This window comes from Schistocerca cancellata, chromosome 8 (genome assembly GCF_023864275.1).
Source record: "Schistocerca cancellata isolate TAMUIC-IGC-003103 chromosome 8, iqSchCanc2.1, whole genome shotgun sequence".
Lineage (NCBI taxonomy): Eukaryota > Metazoa > Arthropoda > Insecta > Orthoptera > Acrididae > Schistocerca > Schistocerca cancellata.
In genome coordinates this window covers 564,294,660-564,316,687 of record NC_064633.1, presented here as the reverse complement: position 1 = coordinate 564,316,687, position 22,028 = coordinate 564,294,660, and the positions used below count along the sequence as shown (strand labels likewise).

The 22,028-nt window shown below is 45.2% G+C and overlaps 1 protein-coding gene and 1 non-coding gene across 2 annotated transcripts in view; one reads left to right on the top strand and one right to left on the bottom strand.

The window, feature by feature from the left end:
- LOC126095128 (carbonic anhydrase-related protein 10-like) overlaps window positions 1-22,028 on the top strand; it is a 460,639-nt gene that overhangs the window by 63,237 nt on the left and 375,374 nt on the right. The window contains exon 2 of the mRNA XM_049909836.1: window positions 15,715-15,738. Within this exon, the coding sequence (XP_049765793.1) occupies window positions 15,715-15,738 (24 nt within the window). The remainder of the gene's footprint in view (window positions 1-15,714; window positions 15,739-22,028) is intronic.
- Window positions 3,301-3,375, bottom strand: Trnat-ugu (transfer RNA threonine (anticodon UGU)). Its single transcript has one exon. It is a non-coding gene; the product is annotated as a tRNA-Thr (tRNA).

The following is a 22,028-nucleotide window of genomic DNA, read 5'->3' as shown; positions in this document are numbered from 1 at the left end:
TACAATGAGTTACGCCTTTCTTGGGAGTAATGATCGTGCCATACGAGAGTGACAAATGAAGAGCCAGCAGTAGAGAAATGGCTGTCGAGAGAACTCACGGCTTCTTGGGGCTGAAACACTATTTATACGTGTTCTGAGACTGAAATATTGTACTTATCATAAAGACTTCGGTCCATAGAGACCATTTTCTATTAAATACCTGTGAAGTAATGTGTGTGATATTTGTGTCAATTGCACGTTACTTCTATAGGGTTTCTACCTTTTCTTGATCCTCGCAGTCAGGGAGTAAGAGAACCACATAGTCTGTCACGTACATGGGAACAGGGAGTGACCATTCCCACCACTCTTATACAGTACTGTCATGAAATGTGTGCATTTTGCACCTTGTACCTGTCATTTGCAACGGGAGAAATGAACACACAGTACAGATTCATTCATGTCCAAATCTGCTGCTCATTTGTAGTACTGAATATGAAATTAAATTAAGCTAATCGTAAGACTATTATAAGATTGCAAATAGTAGTAGTAGTAGTTACAATAAGAATGTAATCTGCTGATGAGAACTATAGTGCTTATGAATCAAGAAAAGACAGACAATAAAAATATCGCTTCCCTTATTCAAGATTAAACATCGCTTAATCGATATACCCATAATTTAAGTATGGGCAGCATATGTCATTATTGCTCCCCCCGTTCAGAAATCCATGATGTCTTCTGTTCTTTAGAAACTCTTGTTTCCGGTCAGACAGTTGACTCCAGATTCCGTACGCTCACTAGGCAAAATTGTATGGAATTCCTTTCGAACACGGCTTCTGCCTACAGTTCTGAACTAAGGAATTCATTTACTGGCAAGGCTTGTCCACATACAGGACTATTCAAAACGAATGTAGCGTTTACTAACTGCTATGACTATTTGATACACAGCAATGTATCGATAAGGATTACAGAGACTGTAAAATCACTCACTCACTGGTCATACCGGACTCGAGAGTCCATTACCACAGCAACGTATTTTCGCCATCTGTCCCTGTCTTGGGCTATTTCCTTCCATTTCGCTTCAATACCTAGGCTCCTCAAATCAGCCTTCACATTGTTCTCCCATCTACGCCTCGGTCTCCCCACAGGACGTTTTCCCTCTAAGTGCCCTACCAGTACTCTGCGCGCTGCCCTGCCCTCATCCTTTCGAGCTACGTGACCCACCCATCGCAGCCTACGTGATTAAAAATACTGATTATGTCAGTGCTTGAATATAGTTCGTGAACATCTTCGTTATGCAGTTTTCGCCACTCTCCGCTAATGTCATCCATTTTTGCTCCGAAAATTTTCCTCCAAATTTTGTTTTCAAATACTCGAAACGGCTTTTCATTTTGGACAGTGAGAGACCAAGTCTCACACCCATACAACATAACTGGTAGAATAACAGTTTTGTATATTCTAATCTTTAAATTCCTAGACAGTATCCGTGATGAAAGTAATCTATTCAGTGACACGCAGCACGCATTTACCGCCCGTAATCTCTTCATCAGTTCGGAATCAATCTCATTTCTCGAAGTAATGTCCACGACTAGATACTTAAATGTGTTCACTTTTTCAAACTGCATCTCTCCAACTCTGAACATTTCCTGATCTACTGCTGTTAGCATTGCCGGCCGCGGTGGTCTAGCGGTTCTAGGCGCTTCAGTCCGGAACCGCGCGACTGCTACAGTCGCAGGTTCGAATCCTACCTCGGACATGGATGTGTGTGATGTCCTTATGTTAGTTAGGTTTAAGTAGTTCTAAGTTATAGGGGACTGATGACCTCAGGTGTTAAGTCCCATAGTGCTCAGAGCCATTTGAACCATCTGTTAGCATTCTAGTACTAACCATGTATTTAGTTTTGTCTTCACTTATCATTAGACCTACATCTTCACTAGCCTTGATTAACGCATTCGCATTTGTTGTTACACATTATTTTCTATCGCCAATGATGTTTATATCATCTGCGTACCCTAATATCTTAATATTTCCATTTAACTCAACACCCTCTGAATTATCTGCTGCCATTCGTAACATATATTCTAGGACTAAATTAAAAAGTAGCGGAGACAGGGCATCTCCCTGCTTAAGTCAGTTCTTTATTACAAATTCTTCTGACTCCAATTTCCCCACGCGTACTCTAGCTTTTGTGTTTTTCAAACTCGCTTCTGTAAGTCTAGCATACTTCTTTGGTATTCCAAGTTCCAAAAGAATTTTACAATTTTGACTGCAATAGTGAATCATATGATTTGGTAAAATCTATGAAAAGATTATGAACTGGTTCATTGTATTCCCATTTCTTTTCCTAAATTTGACGCAGGGTGAATAATTGGTCTGTAGTTGATCTGTTACTCCGAAAGCCAGCTTGGTAATCCCCCACAATCTCATCTGCATATGGTGTAAGCCTGCTTAGCAGAATATTCGAGAAAATTTTGGAACATACTGGTAATAGCGATATCCCTCTATAATTACTACAATACATTTTGTCGCCTTCCTTAAAAACTGGGATCAGAATTGACTCCTGCCACTCTTCAGGTATCATCTCTGAGTTCCATACTAATTCTAACTAATTCTACAGATACGCAATCTGATCCTGGTGCTTTATGGTTTTTCAGTTTGTTCCTTACTTCCTTTAACGTTGGCTCATGTATGGTCTCAACAACACTGTAAAATAAAGTTAAATATTTCTATCGTTGTGCAAGCGTGGTGAACGGGAATACGACATCAGCACAAATACACTGAGCTGACAAAAGTCATAGGATACTTCATAATATCCTGTCGGATTTCCTCTTACCCAGCAGAGTGCAGCAGTTCGACGTAGCATGGTCTCAACAAGTAGCTGCAAGCTCCTGCAGAAATTTTAGCCACGCTGCCTCTATAGCTGTCTATAACTGCGGAACTGTTTCCGGTGCAAGATTTTGAACACGCACTGACCTCTCTATTAGGTGCGATAAATGTTCGATGGACTTCACGTTGGGCGATCTGGGTGGCACGAATCATCCAGAATGTTCTTCAAACGAATCACAAATAATTGTCGTCCGGTGACTTGGCGCATTGTCATCCATAAAAATTCCACTGTTTGGGAAAATGAAGTCGATGAATGGGTGCAAATTGTAGGCGAACACAACCATATCTTTACCTATATATGACGGTAGTATCTGTTCCCGAAAGAACAATTACCGTCAATGACCATGCAGCTTTGCTAGAAATGAAATGATATTTAAATAGACACCCTAGCTGCAAGCAGGCGTTGATATACTTCATTGGGGACATTTTGAAAATGTGTGCCCCGACCGGGACTCGAACCCGGGATCTCCTGCTTACATGGCAGACGCTCTATCCATCTGAGCCACCGCGGGCACAGAGGATAGTGCGTCTGCAGGGACTTATCCCTTGCACGCTCCCCGTGAGATCCACATTCCCAACATGTCCACAACACTACATTCGTAGTGCGCCTAATAGATGTTTGCCCATCATACACATTACTCGTGGCAGATTAATCTACCAAGTCCCGTACGAGTTCGGGCATAGCGTGTGCGTTCGCACAAGAAGGTCAAAGGCCGGGAACCCATATTTTTAACTATATATTGAGATCCACATTCCCAACATGTCCACAACACTACATTCGTAGTGCGCCTAATAGATGTTTGCCCATCATACTCATTACTCGTGGCAGATTAATCTACCAAGTCCCGTACGAGTTCGGGCATAGCGTGTGCGTTCGCACAAGAAGGTCAGAGGCCGGGAACCCATATTTTTAACTATATAACTACTTTTATATATATTTTTAGCTATATAGTTAAAAATATGGGTAAGTCCCCAGCAACTATAAAACCTACGTAACAACAAAACACAAATGTAACTCTTCTGTGTGTGGAAGTGTGATTCAACGTACACATCTGGCACGGTAACTCCTCAATAAGACAAGATATTTTAGATACCATTTAGACTGAATTAATTAAATAAAACTGAAATACTATAATTGCACATAGAAAACCAGAATTACACTCTAACACAAGAACACCAGCCAGATGCTTTGTTGACTGAACCTGTAATGACGCATTATTTAAGACATTGAAATAATAAAAAGAAAAGGGAATATTTTTTTACCTCATATATATTGACGAAAACCACTCTGATCGTTACAATATCTCCATTCGAACAACATCTGCTGTCTAGCCCATCAAAACTGCATAAAACATGGAACAAGCACTCTCCACCACGACTTCACGACAAGCACACTCCACTACATCTGAACAAGAACTGCCTGTGGAGGCGGCTGAATAACACTCTTTGGCGCAATCTCTGGCGCTGTGGCTCAGTGTAGCCACCTTTCAACATTTCACTTTGATTTCTGCGGTTACTTGACGCAGTTTTGCTTGTCTATTAGCACTGACATTTCTACGCAACCGCCGCTACTGCCGGTCGTGAAGCCCGCAGGCCTGTGTCTTATCCTTGGTAAGAGATATTGTGTGAAATCTGTTATTCTCGGCCCAGGCGTGACACTGTGGATCTCGGAACATTGAATTCCCTAATGATTCCCAAACTGCAATGTCAGATGTGTGTAGCTCCGACTCCCATTCCGAGTTCAAAGTCTGTTAATTCCCGTCCGTACGGCCGTAATTAAGTCGACAACCTTTTCACATGAAATACTTGAGTACAAACGACAGCTCCGCCAATTCATTGCCCTTTTATATCTTGTGTTCTCGATACTACCGCACTCTGCGTATGTGCATAGCGCTATCCCATGAGTTCCGTCCCTTCACTGCATTTTTTGGTCATTATTCTTCGTTGAACTGTTTTAGAAAACATTGACCCGGACATGCTCGAATAATGGATGCTGCAGCGGCTTGATGCAGATTCCTCGGATTACATCTTTCAGCATGAAGGACCACACACTCATTGGGGTGTAAAGGTTCGCATATTTTAAACTAATCATTTTCCATCCCGTTGGATTTGATGCACTGGACATGACGATACTGTGTTCCTCTTTTGCCCAGCTACATCTCCGAACCGCACCCACATGTATTTCCTTCTTTGCATTTACACTACTGGCCATTAAAATTGCTACAACACGAAGATGACCTGCTACAGACGCGAAATTTAACCGACAGGAAGAAGATGCTGTGATATACAAATGATTAGCTTTTCAGAGCATTCACACAAGGTTGGCGCCGGTGGAGACGTGCTGACATGAGGAAAGTTTCCATCCGATTTCTCAAACACAAACAGCATTACACCGGCGTTGCCTGGTGAAACGTTATTGTGATGCCTCTTGTAAGGAGAAGAAATGCGTACCATCACGTTTCCGACTTTGATAAAGGTCGGATTGTAGCCTATCGCGGTTGCGGTTTATCGTATAGCGACATTACTGCTCGCCTTGGTCGAGATACAATGACTGTTAGCAGAATCTGGAATCTGTGGGTTCAGGAGGGTAATACGGAACGCCGTGCTGGATCCCAACGGCCTCGTATCACTAGCAGTCGAGATGACAGGCATCTTATCCGCATGGCTGTGACGGATCGTGCAGCCACGTCTCGAATCCTGAGTCACCAGATGGGGACGTTTGCAAGACAACAACCATCTGCACGAACAGTTCGACGACGTTGGCAGCAGCATGGAGTATCAGCTCTAAGACCACGGCTGCGGTTACCCTTGACGCTGCATCACAGACAGGAGCGCCTGCAATGGTGTACTCAACGACGAACCTGGGTGCACGAATGGTAAAACGTCACTTTTTCGGATGAATCCAGGTTCTGTTTATAGCATCGTGATGGTCGCATCCGTGTTTGGCGACATCGCGGTGAATGCACATTGGAAGCGTGTATTCGTCATCGCCATACTGGCGTATCATCCGGCGTGATGGTATGGGCTTGTCATTGGTTACACGCCTCGGTCACCTCTTGTTCGCACTGACGGCACTTTGAACAGTGGACTTTACATTTCAGATGTGTTACGACGCGTCGCTCTACCCTTCATTCGATCCCTGCGAAACTCTACATTTCAGCAGGATAATGCACGACCACATGCTGCAGGGCCTGTACGGGCCTTTGTGGATACAGAAAATGTTCGACTGCTGCCCTGGCCAGCACATTCTCCAGATCGCTCACCAGTTGAAAACGTCTGGTCAATGGTGGCGGAGCAACTGGCTCATCACAATACTTCAGTCACTGCTCTTGATGAACTGTGGTATCGTGTTGAAGCTGCATGGGCAGCTGTAGCTGTACACGGTGTCCAAGCTCTGTTTGACTCAATGCCAGGCGTATCAAGTCCGTTATTACGGCCTGAGGTAGTTGTTCTCGGTACTGATTTCTCAGGATCTATGCACCCAAATTGCGTGAAAATGTAGTCACATGTCAGTTCTAGTATAATTTATTTGTCGCAAGAATACCCGTTTATCATATGCATTTCTTCTTGGTGTAGCAATTTTAATGGCCAGTAGTGGATGTGAACGACCTTGAGTATGTGCCTCTTTTACGGAAAACAATTCCATATCAAGGAACACGTATTTGTAGTACGATTTCGTCGGAGACCACACAGACACTATCTGATCAAAAGTATCCGAACAATCTTACAGATCGCGGAAATGGTCGCTGTATCATACCAAAGGACGACACTACAGTATAAAAGAAAGCGGACGGTATCGTGTTGTCAGTAGAGAAACAGTATCAACAGACTGGTTCGGTGATCAGAGCTCAGTGACTTCGAACGTGAACTTGTCTTAAATGTCATTTGAGTTGCAAATCCAACAGGCAGCCACCCAGTTAGTCGAGCGCGTTAGCTCGCCGCTCCCAGCTTTCGAAGAGGCGAGCCTCACCTCACTCTGACTGAAATCTCTCCGCGGATTAATGACTACGGCTAGTGAACTGGCAAGCTTGGATGTGGTTTTTAGGCGGTTTCCTACGTGATCCTAGGTGAATAACTGGCTAGTGGCCAAGTAACTCAAATATTTAAAAAACTTTGTCACACTTGGACACTGGAGTTACTGTAGACGCAGAGAGATGTGGTACACAGATCCCATTATGGGACGTGGGGGGGGGGGGGTGCGGGGGGAAGGGAAGGAAGTGGGAGAAGCTAGAGGGAGGGGAGAGTAAAGGGCTGAGAAGTTTTAATCTCTTTAAATCAATAATCAGCGGTAGCAGACATTTCAGTGCTTCTAAAGCGACCCGAGTTGACTGTTGGTGATGTGACTGTGAACTGGGAACGCCAAGGCCTAATCACAGCTGAACCAAGACCAGACCACAAACACTTCATGCACTGAAGGACAAGGACCGCAGAGCATTCCGGAGGCTGGTAGTAAAAACTCGCATGAGATCAGAGGAAGATAACACTCATCAGTTCCAAAGCTCTACCAGCAGTCCAGCTAAAACAGTTGTAGGGAGGTCAAAAGAACGGGATACAATGCTCGAGCAACTCCATTTCTGTAGGCAGTGCTGAGCGAGCGTGTGGTGGTGTAAAGAGGGACGCAGCAGGACAGCGGACGACTGGAAGCGAGTTGTTTGGAGTGTGAATTACACTACGCCCTGTGGAAATCCTATGGAAGAAATTCGGCTGGAGAACGTTACGTGCCATCATGTGTAGTGCCGATAGCGAGGTACGGAGGAGGTGATGTTGTGGAGTGGAGTTGTTTTTCAAGGTTAGCTTCTGATGCCCTTGCTGTGCTTCAGAAAATGCTAAATGCGGTAAGATATGACCACATTATACGGCATTATTTACTGAGTACTAGAGGAACAGTTCACAGGCGATGACTGTGTCAGTGTGGTCAATCAGTCTGTCATAAAACAGCATCTGTGAGGCAGTGCTTTGTGAACTACAGTGTTGCTGAAATGGCATGACCTGCCTAGGGTCCCGGCCTAATGCCAGTGGGATACCTGTGGGATGACGTCGACTTCGCACCAGACGACAGCGTTCAACGTAATTACTGTTACACACTACTGGCTTAAGGTTGCGTGAGAATTGAAGAACCGGGCAGGATAAAGACTGAACACCATTCGTACGAAGATTTTTATTAAATCTCCTCTGGAAAAGTACCAAATAGGTCAATAAGACCTTGGCATACTAAGACAAACGCCAGTCAATTAGCTAAAACAAGAACAATTACTGATAATCGCTAGAACAATCTCTTTAAGTACAAAACTCAAGAATGCTGCAAATAACAGTGCTTTATAACAAGCATATTATGATAGAATGTGTTTGACTGAAATACATGAAATAATAGAAAGACAGTCTTAAAAACAGACAGGCAGTGAGTATCTTTAGAATGTGTTTGACTGAAATACATGAAATAATTCAGTCTTATACAGGGTGATCCATTGATAGTGACCGGGCCAAATATCTCACGAAATAAGCATCAAACGAAAAAAACTACAAAGAACGAAACTCGTCGAGCTTGAAGGGGGAAACCAGATGGCGCTATGGTGGGCCCGCTAGATGGCGCTGCCATAGGTCAACCGGATATCAACTGCGTTTTTTTAAATAGAAACCCCCGTTTTGTATTACATATTCGTGTAGTTCGTAAAGAAATACGAATGTTTAGTTGGACCACGTTATTCGCTTTGTGATAGATGGCGCTGTAATAGTCACAAATGTATAAGTACATGGTATCACGTAACATTCCGCCAGTGCGGACGGTATTTGCTTCGTGATACATTACCCGTGTTAAAATGGACCGTTTACCAATTGCGGAAAAGATCGATATCGTGTTGATGTATGGCTATTGTGATCAAAATGCCCAGCGGGTGTGTGCTATGTTTTCTCCTCGGTATCCTGTACAGTTCTGCCACTGGACACAAGAGAAATTACGGGGCGATGACAGACTTTTTTGCACGCGTTCTATTTAGCGACGAAGCGTCATTCACCAACAGCGGTAACGTAAACCGGCATAATATGCACTATTGGGCAACGGAAAATCCACGATGGCTGCGACAAGTGGAACATCAGCGACCTTGGCGGGTTAATGTATGGTCCGGAATTATGGGAGTAAGGATACTTGGCCCTCATTTTATCGATGGCGATCTAAATGGTGCAATGTATGCTGATTTTCTACGTGATGTTCTACCGATATTACTACAAGATGTTTCACTGCATGGCAGAATGGCGATGTACTTCCAACATGATGGATGTCCGGCTCATAGCTCGCGTGCAGTTGAAGCGGTATCGAATACCATATTTCATGACAGGTGGATTGATCGTCGAAGCACCATACCGTGGCCCACACGTTCACTGGATCTGACGTCCCCGTATTTCTTTCTGTGGGGAAAGTTGAAGGATATTTGCTATCGTGATCCACCGACAACGCCTGACAACATGCGTCAGCGCATGGTCGATGCATGTGCGAACATTACGGAAGGCGAACTACTCGGTGTTGAGAGGAATGTCGTTACACGTATTGCCAAATGCATTGAGGTTGACAGACATCATTTTGAGCAATTATTGTATTAATGTGGTATTTACAGGTAATCACGCTGTAACAGCATACGTTCTCAGAAATGAGTTCACAAAGGTACATGTATCACATTGCAACAACCGAAATAAAACGTTCAAACGTACCTACGTTCTCTATTTTAATTTAAAAAACCTACCTGTTACCAACTGTTTGTCTAAAACTGTCAGCCATATGTTTGTGACTATTACAGCGCTATCTATCACAAATCGAAGAAAATGGTCCAACTAAAACATTCATATTTCTTTACGTACTACACGAATATGTAATAAAAATGGGGGTCCCTATTTTAAAAAACTGAGCTGATTTCCGTTTGACCTATGGCAGCGCCATCCAGCGGGCCATCCATAGCGCCATCTGGTTTCCCCCATCAAGCTAGACGAGCTTCGTTCTTTGTAGTTTTTTCGTTTGACGCTTATTTCGCGAGATATTTGTCCCGGTCGCGATCAATGGACCACGCTGTATACACGGAGTTGACTCAAAGAAAAGTAAAACAGTTCATATGAAACCACCATGCATCGGGCAGTGTGGTCCGGACGAACGGCCCCGAAATTACTTAAAGCAGGTCCGATACACTGCTCATCACGCTGCTTTTGTAAGCAAGCAGTAGGTACAGGTCCCAAGACAAAAACGTACAGTGATAGCCTGATGAGCAGAGAAGTAACTCTTAAGTAAAACGAATAAAAACTTAAGTCATCATATTACAGGCTGGAAGTGTAGACAAAACGGTTCTAATAGGTCGTTAAAAGTTATATGGACAGTGGCCAAAGCACCGACCGCCATTTACACCTGATCGTAAAGAAGTTCAGCGGTGAAGCGAGATTCAGCTTCAAATAACGCTACGAGGGGGAAACATCAAATACTTAACCTTCTCGCGGGACGGAAATCATAGGTGGAAAGGAGACACGAACGGCTGGCTGGTGTACTTCATCTAAGTTAAACGCAAGCTCGGCTTCGAAGTATAAATCGCCAGAATACAAACAACATGATTTGCCTGCGTAAGACGCACAAGGTTGCCGGCTCTCACAAGGGAACCTCCCCATCGCACCCCCCCTCAGATTTAGTTATAAGTTGGCACAGTGGATAGGCCTTGAAAAACTGAACACAGATCAATCGAGAAAGCAGGAATAAGTTGTGTGGAACTATGATAAAAATAAGCAAAATATACAAACTGAGTAGTCCACGTGCAGGATAGGCAACATCTAGGATAGTGTCAGCTCAGGAGTGCCGTGGTCCCGTGGTTAGCGTGAGCAGCTGGCGAACGAGAGGCAGCCGGCACGGTAGCTCAGCGTGTTCGGCCAGAGGGTTAGGTGCCCTCTGTAATAAAAAAAAACTGAGTTAATCGATCACCAACGAACTTAAACGGATGTCTTACGACGTCCGCCCTCAGCAGATTCAACGAACAAAAACGAACAAAAAAAAATGAGATTTTAAAAAAAAGGTCCTTGGTTCAAGTCTTCCCTAGACTGTAAATTTTAATTTTTTATTTTCAGATAGTTATTATCTGTCCGTATTTTGGGAGTGATTATCACATCCACAAGAAAACCTAAATCGGGCAAGGTAGAAGAATCTTTTTACCCATTCGCCAAGTGTACAAGTAAGGTAGGTCGACAACATATTCCTGTCATGTGACGCACATGCCGTCACCGGTGTCGTATAGAATATATCAGACGCGTTTTCCTGTGGAGGAATCGGTTGACCTATGACCTTGCGATCAAATGTTCTCGGTTCCCATTGGAGAGGCACGTCCTTTCGTCTAATAATCGCAAAGTTTTCGGTGCGGTCGCAAAACACAGACACTAAACTTATTACAGTGAACAGAGACGTCAATGAACGAACGGACAGATCATTACTTTGCGAAAATAAAGAAAGTAAACTTTTCACTCAAGGGAAGATTTGAGCCAAGGACCTCTCATTCCGCAGCTGCTCACGAGAACCACGAGACCACGGCGCTCCTGAGCTTACTTTGTCCCTGATGTTGCACATCTTGCACATGGACTACTCAGTTCGTATATTTTGCTTATTTTTTTCATAGTTCCCCACAACTTCTTCCTGTTTTCTCGAGTGATCTGTGTTCAGTTTTCAAGGCCTATCCACAGTGCCAACTTATAACTCAGTCTGAGGGGGGTGCGATGGGGAGGTTCCCTTGTCAGTAACTAAACGAAGAGACTTGGCGATTTAGTGCACAACTGAACGGCGCGAATAATCACACATTGAAGATTAGATAAGAATTACGGAAACCCATTCAGTCCAAAATGGCAACAATTTAAAACACTCAATCAAATCACAACTCTATGACAGTTACCGAACTGAAGCTATTATGTTTTCATACGAGCTACACGATCCTCGCGTCGGCTGGCCAGACACAGGAAAAGGGAACAACAATGGCAGCAGACTGAACCGAGTGCGGTAGGGAAGCAGCAAGACACAAACACGCGCAGGAAGAGAACCGGACAGAATAATCTGCTCACGGTAGGATGACGGCGACCCACCGGCCGGCTCCAAATTTCGTCGGCAAGGGAATAATGTGTCCACTCCTGTTTCCGATGGAGGTCCCTTGCGTTCGGAAGATTCTCAAGCAAACAATACTTGGAAATCATTCTGGTGGCATAACAAACGGCCTGTCCGTTGTCCCGCAGACCTGCGCTGTTCGTGCTCTTCACTCCCTCTCCCGAAAAACACGATGAACGCGACTCGCTGCGATTCCGCCACGCCCCCTTCACGCCATATATCGTTTTCCAGGAGACGTGTCGCGAACTATCGATCGCACAAAGGTTCAGTTATCTTCTCTGAATTTTTGGATCTTGACGATGAAACAGCTGATATTCCACCACAGACATTCAGACACCTCACTGAAAGTGTCACCAGCAGAGCCCAGAGCGCCATAAAGGTGAAGTATGGACACACGTCATATTAATGTCCCCTAGTCGGTTTCGCGGTATTTCTGATCAGGTATTGCATGAATGAAAATGTATGGCAGAAGTGCAGTGTAGCTTAGGTGCTGTCCGCGTGATTGAAGGTGTCATACAGAACATATATAGTGATTTAAGAAACTTTGAACTTTCTTTTATCTTCTCTGTTATTCCTCCCCATGTATCGCGAAACTTTACGTACACTACTGGCTATTACAATTGCTAGACCAAGAAAAAATGCAGATGATAAACGGGTATTCATTGGACAAATATATTGTACTACAACTGACATGTAATTGCATTTTCACGCAACTTGGGTGCATAGATACTCATAAATCAGTATCCAGAACAACCACCTCTGGCTGTAATAACGGCATTGATACGCTTGCGCATTGAGTCAAACAGAGCTTGGACACCGTGTACAGCTACAGCTGCCCATGCAGCTTCAACACGATACCACAGTTCATCAAGAGTGGTGACTGGCGTATTGTGACGAGCCAGCTGCTCGGACACCATTGACCAGACGTTTTCACTTGGTGCGAGATCTGGAGAATGTGCTGGCCGGGGCAGCAGTCGAACATTTTCTGTATCAACAAAGGCCCGTACACGACCTGTAATATGCGGTCGTGCATTATCCTGCTGAAATGTAGAGTTTCGCAGGGATCGAATGAAGGGTAGAGCCACGGGTCGTAACACATCTGAAATGTAACGTCCACTGTTCAAAGTTATGTCAATGCGAACAAGAAGAGATCGAGAAATGTAACCAATGGCACCCCATACCATCACGTCGGGTGATACTCCAATATCGCGATGACGAATACACGATTCCCATGTGCGTTCACCGCGATGTCGCCAAACACGGATGCGACCATCATGATGCTGTAAACAGAACTTGGATTCATCCGAAAAAAATGACGTATTGCCATTCGTACACCCAGGTTCGTCGTTAAGTTCACCATTGCAGGCGCTCCTGTCTGTGATGCAGCGCCAAGGGTAACCGCAGCCATGGTCTCCAAGCTGATCGTGCTGCTGCAAAAGTCGTCAAACTGTTCGTGCAGATGGTTGTTGTCTTGCAAACGTCCCCATCTGTTGACTCAGAATTCGAGACGTGGCTGCACGATTCGTTACAGTCATGCGGATAAGATGCCTGTCATCTCGACTGCAAGTGATACGAGGCCATTGGGATCCAGCACGGCGTTCCGTATTACCCTCATAAACCCACCGATTCCATATTCTCCTAACAGTCATTGGATCTCGACCAACGCGAGCAGCAATTTCGCGATACCATAAACCGCAATCGTGATAGGCTACAATCCGACCTTTATCAAAGTCGGAAACGTGATGGTACGAATTTGTTCTCCTTACACGAGGCATCACAACAACGTTTCACCAGCAAACGTTTCAACTGCTGTTTGTGTATGAGAAATTGGTTGGAAACTTTCCTCAAGTCAGCACGTTGTAGGTGTCGCGACTGGCGCAAACCTTGTGTGAATGCTCTGAAAAGCTATTCATTTGCATATCACAGCATCTTCTACATGTCGGTTAAATTTCGCGTCTGTAGCACGTCATCTTTTTGGTGTAGCAATTTTAATGGCCCGTAGTGTGCTTAGAGTGAGTGAGAGGAGCTGACGTGTTCAGTGACCAGTTTAATACAACAACGCCTGTTTATTTTCTTGTGTTACATTAAGCACAGTTTCACGGGACACGTGTTTGGGAATGAGCTTAAGATAGGAGATGTTTTTTTTTTTTTTTCAAAACCTCCAGAAAAATCAGGAATGCAGAACTTCGTGGCAACGGTTTCTGTCTCCATCATTAGCCGTGGGGGTCATTAACAAGGATCGATTCCTCTCCAGTCTTGTTGCAATTGTTTCCCTTGCCAGTTTTATTTTTCCTAGGCTCTATAAGAAAACGCCAAGGGGATCTAACGGAAGGTTATTGGATGGTACTTGAAAACATGCAGGGTCAGGCTGAATGCGTATCGTTGAAAACTGCAATGCATGGTAAAGTCTAGAGCTGTGTCTGTGGCGTTTAATCGCTTTGCATCATGTACCACTTGCGGCTATTCCCCGTTAGATACCGGAATGGCTGAGACAGTTTTGATGAGAAAGTGATATTAAATCATTGATGAAAACACGACATTCTCTCATTATGATGAAAATCATCTGTCTCGATCACGCAACACACAGATTCTTCAACAAATTCCAAGGTTCTTTTTACAGATTAGTCACAGTTTATGAAACTTGGAACGTTGCTAGAACCTAAGACATTGTTCACTGTCTGCAGGATATGGTTTTAACATTGCGCTGCTTGATCAGACTCGCAAGTGATCATTCGAAACCATCAACAAGCTTCGTATTCTGGTAAGCGAACAAAAACAAAATGTATCCTCAGGAGCTTAGTCCTTCGATCTTCTAGAAATCAATATGTGGTTCATTTAAAAGACACAGTTTAGGCTTATGCACATGAGGCAGCAAATGCTGATAGTCCTTTATGTCTTGTATATGCATGATACTGCGACACACTGTTCTGTCCATATGCCTTTCGCATCTCCACGTCGATTACATTTGTCATCGTTTCCAGCAGAAGTTCTAGTAAATAACGTAGAAATGAGTCGTCCTGTATCATTATATTTAGCTACTCGCAATACTCATATCCTACTTCATACCAGATCTGTAAGTTGAGACACAAAATGTAGGGCCTAAAGTCCATTTAAATCCGCCACTGAAAATCCGTCTTCAATCAAGGTACTCGACGACAATTAGGGAAAAACAACGAAAAGATCATACTTACTTGTGCTTGGACACCATTAACCCTTTTTTACAATAGTTCTTTTAATTATCGAGAACGGTATCCTATAGCTAGAAGTTCTTAGGTTATCTGCATTATTGACAGTTTTTTACGACTTCAATAGGTTCCTAATGTGAATTCAGACCGGTGCTAACGAATACTACATTCATCAAATCATTTTATTATCTTACTTTTGATACAATTTTTCTTGATGGGACATCCGCAACTGTCAATGGTAAAGTTCACTGCAGTTGTAAAAAATTATTTATTTGTAGAAAGAAAGTTTGATAGATTGTCCCCAGTTTGTGGATTACCTATAATGGGTTGCATGGACAAACATTCTGAAAGCGTTGGATGGATTACTGCGTATATCTACATGTAAAATGTAGACTCGACACTCTACTGTTCATTCACGACCTTCAGTTTCGATTTCTTATTAATCGATTTTCCCTCTTGCGATACACTTAAGACACTAGAGGTGTGTGACTCCCTCTAAAAATAAGTACGTGTACTGTGTTATTCTGCTGCTTGATAACACCGTATTCTTTCTGATTTCAGGGTCAACACAGAGGGGCTACGAAGGTAAGCACACACAAACTTTATAATTGGCTCAGGATTTTTATGAAGAATATCAATATCTGAGACCGAACATCCGAAGATATCATTGCATATACTTTAAATCCCAGGAGCATTGCATTTACATATCTAACAGATAACCTTGGTTTCAAATTACAAAATGTGAAAATTTCAACAGGGGTGCCATAGAAAGAACTTCGTAATTATTTCAAATGTGTATCCACTGATGAGCCAAAACATTATGACCACCTGCTTAATAGCTTGTTTGTGCGTCGAGATACATCACGATTCTGCAAATCAGGGATCCGACAGTCTGTAGGTAAGTTGAGGAGGTATGTGGCATTAGACGTCTACGCAAGTGTCATGTAATTCGGGCCGTTGATCTGCGTACACGGTGAAAGCGTCCGAAGCAACCCGGATGGGTTTCACAGGATTTACATCAGACGAATAACGTCGCAGAGACATGAGGACATGAGTTCACTATAATGCTCTACAAACCACTGTAGCACGGTTTTGGTTCCGAGGCGCTAACAATTACATTGCTGAAAGATGACATCGCCGTCGGGGAAAACTTCAGGCATGAACGTATGCAGCTGTTTCTCAGCTGGCATCGTTTACTACCGCCGGTCCCGTGCAAGTGCAGGAGAGCGTCTCCCGTAGCCATAGACCTAGTGTAGCAAACATGTGATTCACTCGAAGAGCAAACCGCGCTGCCGCTACGGTCGCAGGTTCCAATCCTGCCTCGGGCACGGATGTGTGTGATGTCCTCAGGTTAGTTAGGCTTAAGTAATTCTAAGTCTAGGGGAATGATGACCTCAGATGTCCCATAGTGCTTAGAGCCATTTGAACCGAAGAGTAAACGATTCCATTGATCGAAGGTCGAATGACGATAGTCCCGTGCCCACTGCAATCGTAACTGACGATGTCGATCAGTCAACATGTGGAAACGTAGGGATGGTGTTCAACAATGGACGATGAACGATGTGCTCCGAAAAGCTTGTGCGTGCACCAGCATAGTGCTCTTAATGCAGAGATCATACGAATCACCATCTATCCTACTTTACAGAGCAGACAAGCCTCCGAGCCCCACATTCTGTGAAAAGTCTTGGACGTCCAACAATTTAGCGCATAATGGTAGTTTCACTGTCATTCTACCTCTTTAAGTAGATGTTCATGACAGCAACACGTGAAATTCGTTTCCGATATATTCCTTCACAGGCCCTTTTTAATAATAGTTTGCCTTTTTTCAAAGCCGCCTGCTTATGAAAATTTTCCGCTGGGACATAAATACACTCCTGGAAATGGAAAAAAAGAACACATTGACACCGGTGTGTCAGACCCACCATTATTGCTCCGGACACTGCGAGAGGGCTGTACAAGCAATGATCACACGCACGGCACAGCGGACACACCAGGAACCGCGGTGTTGGCCGTCGAATGGCGCTAGCTGCGCAGCATTTGTGCACCGCCGCCGTCAGTGTCAGCCAGTTTGCCGTGGCATACGGAGCTCCATCGCAGTCTTTAACACTGGTAGCATGCCGCGACAGCGTGGACGTGAACCGTATGTGCAGTTGACGGACTTTGAGCGAGGGCGTATAGTGGGCATGCGGGAGGCCGGGTGGACGTACCGCCCAATTGCTCAACACGTGGGGCGTGAGGTCTCCACAGTACATCGATGTTGTCGCCAGTGGTCGGCGGAAGGTGCACGTGCCCGTCGACCTGGGACCGGACCGCAGCGACGCACGGATGCACGCCAAGACCGTAGGATCCTACGCAGTGCCGTAGGGGACCGCACCGCCACTTCCCAGCAAATTAGGGACACTGTTGCTCCTGGGGTATCGGCGAGGACCATTCGCAACCGTCTCCATGAAGCTGGGCTACGGTCCCGCACACCGTTAGGCCGTCTTCCGCTCACGCCCCAACATCGTGCAGCCCGCCTCCAGTGGTGTCGCGACAGGCGTGAATGGAGGGACGAATGGAGACGTGTCGTCTTCAGCGATGAGAGTCGCTTCTGCCTTGGTGCCAATGATGGTCGTATGCGTGTTTGGCGCCGTGCAGGTGAGCGCCACAATCAGGACTGCATACGACCGAGGCACACAGGGCCAACACCCGGCATCATGGTGTGGGGAGCGATCTCCTACACTGGCCGTACACCACTCGTGATCGTCGAGGGGACACTGAATAGTGCACGGTACATCCAAACCGTCTTCGAACCCATCGTTCTACCATTCCTAGACCGGCAAGGGAACGTGCTGTTCCAACAGGACAATGCACGTCCGCATGTATCCCGTGCCACCCAACGTGCTCTAGAAGGTGTAAGTCAACTACCCTGGCCAGCAAGATCTCCGGATCTGTCCCCCATTGAGCATGTTTGGGACAGGATGAAGCGTCGTCTCACGCGGTCTGCACGTCCAGCACGAACGCTGGTCCAACTGAGACGCCAGGTGGAAATGGCATGGCAAGCCGTTCCACAGGACTACATCCAGCATCTCTACGATCGTCTCCATGGGAGAATAGCAGCCTGCATTGCTGAGAAAGGTGGATATACACTGTACTAGTGCCGACATTGTGCATGCTCTGTTGCCTGTGTCTATGTGCCTGTGGTTCTGTCAGTGTGATCATGTGATGTATCTGACCCCAGGAATGTGTCAATAAAGTTTCCCCTTCCTGGGACAATGAATTCACGGTGTTCTTATTTAAATTTCCAGGAGTGTATTTCTGTCAGCAGTGAAAAGTCTGTGTAGTGGATGATGTTAGAAGCTGTCTGTAACATGTTGCCAAAATTATGCTCACCACAGAGGATCCTAGAATATTTTCTATGAAGAAACCAACGATCGAAAATAAAATTTCCAGGCTGTATGAGGTCTTGTACAAGCACTAAATATGAGACACATGTTTGTAGCTTTATTTTGTTTTAACTGCCCTCCGCTTTGACCCCCTGGACAAAGTTACAGAGTTGTCATGTATCCACGACTGCGCCTAACTGCTAACAGATCTTGACTAGTTGCCAGATGGTGCGTTACTAGTTACAGATACTTTCGAATGTATACAATTTGAAGTGCAGCTGGTAAATTCAACAAACGAATGTATGTACCTATAACACTTTCGAAATTGCCCTCCTCTTAAATGAATGAATTGCCCTCCTCTTAAATGAATGAATTTATCTCAGAGGAGAAATACTGCTGCAAAACTGGGTCATTCAAGCCACCGAAAACCAGCCAACATTCTCGACAAAGAATGTATCGAATCTGCTTCGTCGCACTACATTTGTTCCGTTATCGTCAAACCGTCCATTGCTAACTTAGAACCACATGATACCGGGAATTGTGCTGGGCTTCCGTTTAACTGACGTGGAGAAAGCGCCTTTACACTGTTGTGATATTTTGGAGCCCGGTTTTTGCTGTTCCGTCGCATAACACCACCTGCACGAAGAGACAACTTGTTTTATTCCTTGCAGATATATCCCCAAATAACTAATGACTCACCTTTTCGTTAAGATTTTAAACATGCCTGAAACAGCAACTGTTGAAATTCTTCTCGGTAAATGTTAACAGCCAAACAGTTACAGGATAGAGATTTATTAAAATCCTTGACCACGGTTTCGGTACCGGTATATCTAAATATACCTTCATCAGAAGTAAAATACACTAAAATCACATCCTGCAGTGGAGATACATGAAACAATCGTGCCAAAGGCGTCGCCAGTAGTTAAAACATCATCTTCATTTATACAACATAATTATGAACAGAGGGTCGATGCTATGCTGTGTTCGCATCGCCCGCTGTTCGTAATTATGTTATACACTCCTGGAAATTGAAATAAGAACACCGTGAATTCATTGTCTCAGGAAGGGGAAACTTTATTGACACATTCCTGGGGTCAGATACATCACATGATCACACTGACAGAACCACAGGCACATAGACACAGGCAACAGAGCATGCACAATGTCGGCACTAGTACAGTGTATATCCACCTTTCGCAGCAATGCAGGCTGCTATTCTCCCATGGAGACGATCGTAGAGATGCTGGATGTAGTCCTGTGGAACGGCTTGCCATGCCATTTCCACCTGGCGCCTCAGTTGGACCAGCGTTCGTGCTGGACGTGCAGACCGCGTGAGACGACGCTTCATCCAGTCCCAAACATGCTCAATGGGGGACAGATCCGGACATCTTGCTGGCCAGGGTAGTTGGCTTACACCTTCTAGAGCACGTTGGGTGGCACGGGATACATGCGGACGTGCATTGTCCTGTTGGAACAGCAAGTTCCCTTGCCGGTCTAGGAATGGTAGAACGATGGGTTCGATGACGGTTTGGATGTACCGTGCACTATTCATTGTCCCCTCGACGATCACCAGTGGTGTACGGCCAGTGTAGGAGATCGCTCCCCACACCATGATGCCGGGTGTTGGCCCTTTGTGCCTCGGTCGTATGCAGTCCTGATTGTGGCGCTCACCTGCACGGCGCCAAACACGCATACGACCATCATTGGCACCAAGGCAGAAGCGACTCTCATCGCTGAAGACAACACGTCTCCATTCGTCCCTCCATTCACGCCTGTCGCGACACCACTGGAGGCGGGCTGCACGATGTTGGGGCGTGAGCGGAAGACGGCCTAACGGTGTGTGGGACCGTAGCCCAGCTTCATGGAGACGGTTGCGAATGGTCCTCGCCGATACCCCAGGAGCAACAGTGTCCCTAATTTGCTGGGAAGTGGCGGTGCGGTCCCCTACGGCACTGCGTAGGATCCTACGGTCTTGGCGTGCATCCGTGCGTCGCTGCGGTCCGGTCCCAGGTCAACGGGCACGTGCACCTTCCGCCGACCACTGGCGACAACATCGATGTACCGTGGAGACCTCACGCCCCACGTGTTGAGCAATTCGGCGGTACGTCCACCCGGCCTCCCGCATGCCCACTATACGCCCTCGCTCAAAGTCCGTCAACTGCACATACGGTTCACGTCGACGCTGTCGCGGCATGCTACCAGTGTTAAAGACTGCGATTGAGCTCCGTGTGCCACGGCAAACTGGCTGACACTGACGGCGGCTGTGCACAAATGCTGCGCAGCTAGCGCCATTCGACGGCCAACACCGCGGTTCCTGGTGTGTCCGCTGTGCCGTGCGTGTGATCATTGCTTGTACAGCCCTCTCGCAGTGTCCGGAGCAAGTATGGTGGGTCTGACACACCGGTGTCAATGTGTTCTTTTTTCCATTTCCAGGAGTGTATAAATGGAGATGATGATTTAATTACTGACGACGCCTTTGGTACAATTGTTTCACGTATCTCCACTGCAGGATGTGATTTTAGTGTATTTCACTTCTGATGAAGGTTTATTTAGATATACCTAAACCGTGGTCAAGAATTTTAATAAATCTTTACCCTGCAACTGTTTGGCTGTTATCATTTACCGTGAAAAATCACATTTACGTTTTAATTATTCAATAGAGAGTGCAATGTAAAGCAATATTAAGGGCCAGTTTATTCTCGTTATCCTCCCAAAATATTTTTAAGTGTCTTGCGATTGCCAACATTTTGTTCACCCCAACTCGACATACGTGCACGAACTACCAACACTATACTCCCAGATCAGAAATAGTTTCTACCCAGGTGGGCATATTACAGAACTTCGATAGGACACACAATGTCACCATGAAATGAAACAGCCATGCGAGACCGTTGCAAGATGTATCCTCGCGTGCCATGGACCTCGCTTCAGCGATACAGGTAGGCACAACAATGTCGGAGAACTATCTTCGGAGAACAAAATATGTAATCCCTTAAGAGGACCAGCAGTCATTTAAAAAGGAGCAGCGGTAACAATCTTGTGGCTAAATTACCTGGACTCGGTCTGAGAGCTAGTACTGCAGCACAGCTGGAAACAAAGTGACACTGAAGGTGTAATATTCCCCAAGAGAAGCTTCTCAGACGTATGGTTGAACAACAATGGCATCCTCAACATTCATATATTCCTGACGTAAAACACTCTCTTTACAGATCTTTGTGTGGGGGCTACTCAGGGGAATGTGGTTAAAGGAACTATTTCCAACACCTACTGACGGCGAGGCCGTAGAATTTCTGAGATTTCAGTCATATTTGTACGCTAGATGACGTAAGAAGAATACCTGGAAGTAGTGAGATGTGGTGCCTATTAATGATGGCTGGGTAGCAGGAAGAACAGGATATAAGATATTGTATTACTGTCCCTGTCATGGCGACTGATGTAAAGCTCCTGTTTCGGGTATTTTTGTTAATTCTGTTGCTATCGACCCCTAGTTTTGGGGCTTTACTAAAAGAA